General features: G+C 33.7%; 1 protein-coding gene across 1 annotated transcript; it reads left to right on the plus strand.

Moving 5' to 3' along the window:
• Nucleotides 1-2,388: 2,388 nt before the first annotated feature.
• LOC113724241 (germin-like protein subfamily T member 1) lies at nt 2,389-3,108 on the plus strand. The gene has a single exon (XM_027247162.1). The coding sequence runs from the start codon at nt 2,389-2,391 to the stop codon at nt 3,106-3,108; it is 720 nt and encodes a 239-aa protein (XP_027102963.1).
• Nucleotides 3,109-7,141: the final 4,033 nt, after the last annotated feature.

The following is a 7,141-nucleotide window of genomic DNA, read 5'->3' on the forward strand; positions in this document are numbered from 1 at the left end:
AGCAGTCAAAACATTCCTAAATTACCCCTGTCAGTTTTAAAGCACCCAATAAAGCTTAGATCTGTGGTCCTCATCTCTTTCCAGCTTCCGAATGTAATTTGCAGCTGACTTTCCACTGAATGTTGGTGAAGACAATACATTTAGTGAAGAAACCAAACCAAGATAGAGAATGAAGGAAATCTGAAGGTGAGTTATAACATCAAGGTGCAGTCTTTTCCTTTTTCCGGATTACAAAGTTGGGTAAAAAAAAAATAAATGTAACAATAAAACAATAAATGGATCGTTTTTGGCATTGCATGATTAAGTGAGGGGTGGCGGTTTTGCAGTTTTGCTGGTTAAAGGAGATCTAAGCTCCCGTAGTCTTCTTTCCTCAGAAAGCAACCTTGCGAACCTACAACAGATGGGAAGACAAATAAGTTATACTTTACAAAAATTACTCAAGGTTGTAAGATTAGAGAAATTGAGCCTGGTTACAATATTGCACAAATTAGATATATTGAATTGCTGAGTAGTTTTTGTGCGTGAAGGAGCTAGATGCTCAAGCCTTTGATTTTTTTTTAAAAAAAAGAACATTCTTTTGATAGACTAATAATTTGTAGCAAGAAAACTGCTGAAGAGAATCAAAGCCTCAATTATATGACTGAAAGAATAACATTATTGGTGAAATTAATAGTTGCAAGATTGAGTCCACACCTTTTAGTGCATCTTATATGTTAAACTGATGTAAAAAAACTTACCAGATGCAACAATAGCTTTCGTGAAACTCTTCCACTGCTACTTTTTGATCTTCAATGGTAGATCTACGGTTTTAATTTTGTGGGTTAAATTTTTTTCTCTTTCATTCGGCGGTTATATTTTTCTCTCTCTTTCTCACGGCAAAGACCAGAGCATCTGACTTCATCTGCTTCCCTTTTGTATTTATATTAGGGTAATTTGGACATTTTATCCACGAATCGTCACGATTCATGCTTTCCGTCTATTTGACAGTTCAACCCAAACCACAGGGGGTTTATGTATAATTTTTTGAATCATGGGGGGTTATGTGGTTTTTGCGAAAATCACAGGAGGCTAAAATGTAATTTGCCCTATATTTTAGTAACCTAGTTCGTGTATGTTTCGAGTGCAAGTTTATCAGGAAAAATTTTTAGAGTATTTTCTTGACAAATTTCTGATTTACCTCTTTACCTTATAAACATCACATTGTAAAATGTATTTTTTCTAAAAAAAAAATTCCTATTCTAATAGATCCAGTTCTTATTTTTTCAAAAAATAAAGAAAAATTTGTATTGCTAAAAATGGGTGATAGAAGATGCTTAAAGGGCAGAAATGGAACTTTGAACATTTTTGAATGGAAGATTCAATGCTGATTGAGACCTTATAAATTAGAGATCTTGTGTTCAAATTTCATTGTCCCCTTTTTGCTTCTTAATCTATTCTTTCTCCGCTGAAAAAGGAAGAAGAAGAGGGAATTAGCGTGTAAGTTTAATATGCTTGCGTGCATTTACTTTGGCATGCATACACACACATATATATGTATATATATGTATATATATATATATGTATGTATGTATAAACATCATGCTCAATGATTAAACAAGAAGAAGAGGGAATTAGCGTGTGTAAGTTTAATACGCTTGCGTGCATTTACTTTGACATACATACACATATATAAATATATATATATATAAACATCGTACTCAATGATTGCCACGGAAGATTCCTCCTAAGCCAAATTATTTAAAGTATTTATACTTCCTTCATTACTTTCAACGTAAGCATATAACTTGTTTTCTCAATTAATTGAAGTTGATCAGCTTCACTAACACCAAATAAATTATTAGTAACATGATAAATATACTATCCTTTCTCTCCTGAGTCAAACACCATGGCGGATTGACTATGAGCAGTATATTCAGATTAGGCTGATTAATAAGAAACCCTAAGCCACATTTGATCGTCCGTTTGAAAAAGTCTAACCCAATCTAGCTACTTATGTGTAAGCTTATCCAAATCGGCCGAGATGTGGTGAAAAACCCAGTATTCATTTTCAAAGTTAGGCTTATACTGGAACACACGTAAGTAAGGGAGATCACATTCAGGTATTGTAGTTTTTCATGATTTTCTTCGGTAAAAGAGTTAAACCCCACCTGCACTAGGGTACAACAAACAAAGGTGAGTTGGATATACTTCCGTACGACTGCAGAACTCATTTACACAATGCGATTTTGATGCAGCAATAAGAAATTATATCAAACTTGAAATCAGTCATCCTTTGGGGTTCTATAAATACCATCCTCCCTGTCAGTTATGGACACATTCCTGCCTAGCTACTTTTAGTTTCAGCCAAACTACATATTCATACCTAGCTGAACTGAAATTAAACTTTCCATGGCATACCAGAGCGCCTACAATATGAATTACCAGATACTACTATGCTTGATACTCTTCTCCCTAGTCCTTCTCCTGCCACTGCCATCCCATTCTGCTGATCCAAGCCCATTGCAAGATTTCTGCGTTGCAGATCTTGATTCCTCTTTATACATTAATGGCTTTCCGTGCAAAAACCCTGATAACGTATCTTCACAAGACTTCTTCGCCAATGGGTTCCAACAAAGTCCAGGAGAATTCAATATTTTTGACGTCAATGTCACTCGTCAAGATGTTCAGCGATTTCCAGGACTCAACACTCTAGGGCTGTCAATGAACCGAGTGGTTTTGAAGCCTGGAGGGCTGAATGCACCCCACGTCCACCCTCGTGCAGCCGAGCTGGCTCTAGTCATGGATGGAAAACTGTTTGTAGGCTTTGTGACAACCGGAAACGTTTTCTACTGGAAAATTGTGACTTCAGGAGAGTTGTTTGTGATTCCTCCTGGGCTAGTGCACTTCCAACTGAATATTGGACACGAGAACGCACGCTTCTTCGCCTCGTTCAACAGTCAAAATCCAGGGATTCAGTTCGCCCCCCTTGCTCTTTTTAACTCCACGCCTTCGATTCCTGATCTCGTGTTGAGTAAAGCATTTCAAGTAAATCAAAGTATCATTGAGCTCATTAAGTCTAGGTTTGCAACTGTGTCGACTGTGTCGACCGTGCTTAAGTCATCTTACTAACATCCTATTCCAGGGTGTTGTTCATTATAGTTGGCATATTAAATAATAAAATCTTCTATATTATCGTTTAATTGTATTTTGGTCAAGTTAATTTTTAGTAGTTTTATTGGCGTCAAATTAGGATAGTTTTACTATTTAGAAACTAGTATTGTATTAAATAATTTCCTATGCTTGTCAGTAGTCATGATATGTATTTGGTTGGAAACAATAAAAGTTTGAGTCTTGTCATTGATATTAGTCCTCTTCATGTAAATTAGCCTCCATATATATATATATTGGTTTTGTGAAAGTTATCTCCTATAATTTTTTTTGGATATAATTATTAGGCTCTACATCTGGTATCGAATCCTATTTGCATGAAATTAATCTTTGGGTGAGTTGTCAGAGTTAGGACACAAGAATTGCCGGGACTGTTCAATTGATCACGTAAGGGCCATTATGTTGGTTTTGGAGTATTTAATTGGTCAAAATTTGGCCATAAAATTGGTGTGAAAATTATTAACTTGATTGTGGATATTGCTAATGGTGACAGTTTTTGACATGGTAAGTAAACACAACACAACACAAAAAAAAAAAAAAAAAAAGTAAACACAACACAAAAAATCCTAAATGAAACAATACACGGAATAATTTATGTCAAAAATGGATCCACGCGAACATGACGCGCAAACAGAATGGGTTGTATTGGGCCAATCCGTAGGTTGATATGACTAACATGTTTTTGACACGTTAAGAATTTTGAAAAAATGCTACTCGTTTCCCTCCTAATACTACACTTAAAATAAATGGTTTTGTATTAAGTTTTATAGTTTAAGAACTAAAATAATATAATCAACCTACTATAAGAATACATAAACAACACATAAATCGAGACTCTACAAATTCACATATGCAACTGTTATGATTTTAATTTTTTGCTTCCTTCCTTTAATATTCTTATTTTCTCAAATTGATAAGCATAAACAACCTCTATGATTTTAACTTTTCACTTCCCGCCTTCACTCTTCAAATTGATCGAAACTTACCTTTAGATCAAATATTGCTCAATTTTTCTTCCTTTCTTGTGATTAAATATCTTTTCTAGGTAATCTTTAATATTTCGCAAATTTAATTTCTATCATTTTTGTCTATTTTATTTGAGCATTTTCTAGTTTATACTGCTCCTCTATTTTATCATTTTCCCTATCATTTTCTTTCTAAAGTTTTTCTTTCTTGTGAAAGAAAAATAAAATAGGCTTTTTTCTGTATATTATTAATGAGATAATCATGCATCCAAAACTTATACAAGTAAAAATCCAATGACAGGCTACAGCTAAATTAGATTAAGAGAATATTACATATTTTCTTGAAAGAGAACCATGTTTTATTTTTCGGCAATATTTCTCCTATAATTTTGATATAAAAAGTTAAATGAGTCAATTGGGCCAAAACATGAGATGAACCTGTCCAAATGTATGGAGTATTGCAGCAACAAATCTTTTTGAAGATTAAGAATTCAAATTTATATTAATGAAATTTACAAATGAGATTATTATTGCTGAACTTGATTCAATAGAGAGTTTGATTTAAGGGAAACAATGTTGGCATATTAAATTAAAGCTAAAAATTTGAATTTTCTATACTATTATTTAGTAGTATTTTGGTCACAAATTTTTTTAGTAGTTCTACGAGAGCTAAGAAATGGTAGTATATTTAAGAATTGGAGGCTCTAGGACATAGAGGTTCTGGGTTCAAATCTCCATTCCTCCTCCCCATTTCTTAAATCCTATCCCTCCCCTTGATTAGAAAAAGTTAAAATAATTATTTAGAAATTGGTACTGTATTAGATAATTATTGTAGCTATCAATACTTGTTTATCAAATCATGTAATCTGTAAGTAGAGTCATATTACCATACCCACTTGAGAAGATTGGAAGTTTAATAGCCTTGTTGTTGTGGTGTTATTAATATTTTATTATTAATATCATTGTTCTTTTCTCACATATATGTGTATATGTGTAAATTAGCCTCCCATATATATTGGGTTTGTGGAATTTATCTCTCATAATGATCTTTTGACTATAATTGTCACGCCTCGTGCCTAGAACGTAGCACCACCACGCCATAGACAATGCTAAAGGCGTAAGGCAACAAATTTCCAAAGCAACTACATTTACCTTTATATAAACTTTTTAAATCCGCAAATACAAGATCATCTATAACAGCAATTTTGTGTCTTCCAAAATAAAAGCAAGATCAAACCTTCTACAATATGTACAAAATTCAAATCCTATCATAAGGTATCTTATATATAAGTACAAAAGTCATCCTCTAACCCAAAGTCATCTCCATCTCCATTACAACCCCCAAGAGCTATCAAGGTCTACTTCAATGAACTCATCATTAACTGCATAATTATAACAAAGGGGTGAGCAAAATCTCACTCAATAAGTAGTGCATGTATCTCATTATTTGCCTGAGCATGTTACATACATAATATATATTTCAAACGTCATTAACTTACACATATAACTTTATAAGAACATGGTTGCTATAAACATTTCAACGGCATATCATACATCACACACACAAAGGAGCTCAAACCATAAGACAACAATTGACCCAGGATATCCAGTTGTTAACTTAAACTTAACCAGTTAACACAGTTCATAGTGCTAACTACCACATAGTTAGCCCATTTCATATTGCTCACTACAACATGGATAGCTCGGTTCATATACCAACTACTTGTGAGGAACTAGTCCTGTCAAAAGTCGCTTATACAAGAGCTCAACAAACATAACATTTCATTTCACAAATGACCATGGCAAGAGTAATAACAAATATCACAAATTATACTTGCTCATGCCATTTTAGCAATTAGACAAGTAGCTTTCAAAATTTATCATTCAAAAGATAAAGGATAAATGCACCAGTTACCTCGATCCAATCGATACCCATGCTATTTCAAGTAATCGGAAAAATAGCTACCTTTCTCACCTAGACATAATGATAAAATGTTCAATTACAATCTTAAAGATACCAAACTACTCCAAATTATCATAAAAACGAGCCTAATACTACCCTTAACCACTAATTCCTAATAAAAGATCATTTCCTCATCAAAGTAGGACATAAGGGTTTACTTTAAAGGGTCACTAACTTCCAAAAATACAGAAATTGGTCAAGAGATTTATATAGAGTTAAAGCCCTCTGAATCTAGTTTCCAATGCAATAAACGGCACCTAAATCCGAATTTTCTACACCAAGTTATATCCAAAGCATTGAAATATGTCTATACAGAAAATTCAATCTGTCCGAGAATTATAGCCAATCCATCCGAGGATTTTAGCCAATTCGTTCGAGGATTATAGCCATGGATTTCTAGCAAGTTTTCAAGGCAAAAACAAGTCATTCTTTCCCTCAACATTTCTCCTTTTTATATTGATGATAGCCCTATATACCCATTTGAAAATGGAGACCAAAACAAACTCCATACACCATAGCCATGGAAGCTAACCAAGGATTTGAACCAAATACTACCCAATCACCCAATCAAAGAAAACCAAGATCATGTTCAAGGTTTCAAGAAAATACCTTGGTTAGTCGTCAAAGTAGAATCTCCTAACTCCTCACTCCTTAATTGTGCTTGATTTGTCAAGAATCCTCCTTGATTGTAAGGAAAAAGGAGAGAAATAAGAAAGGGTTTTGTTGGAGAAGGAAGGAAAAAAGGAAATGAAGAAGATGAAGAAAGTTTTTGGTAAAAATGAATAGTGAAATCCCAATATCACTTTTATTCTTTGAAAATTTCACATATTAACACATTGGTCACTCAACTTAACATCATTCACTTTTCACCCCAAAATAGTATTTCTTCACACAAAATTCTCTACAAGACACTTGGGTATCACATTCTCCCCCTCTAATAAAAGTTTTGACCTCGAAATTTAACGTACCTCGTTGGTTAAACAAATGTGAATACTTAGTTCGCATTTCCTCTTCGAGTTCCCAAGTGGCTTCACGAGTACTATGATTGGACCATTGAACTTTAACA

Source organism: Coffea arabica, chromosome 2c (genome assembly GCF_036785885.1).
Source record: "Coffea arabica cultivar ET-39 chromosome 2c, Coffea Arabica ET-39 HiFi, whole genome shotgun sequence".
In the NCBI taxonomy this organism is placed as follows: Eukaryota; Viridiplantae; Streptophyta; class Magnoliopsida; order Gentianales; family Rubiaceae; genus Coffea; species Coffea arabica.

What these genes read in the sequence shown, in the direction of transcription:
- LOC113724241 (XM_027247162.1), top strand. Translation starts at nt 2,389, where the DNA reads ATGGCATACCAGAGCGCCTACAATATGAATTACCAGATACTACTATGC.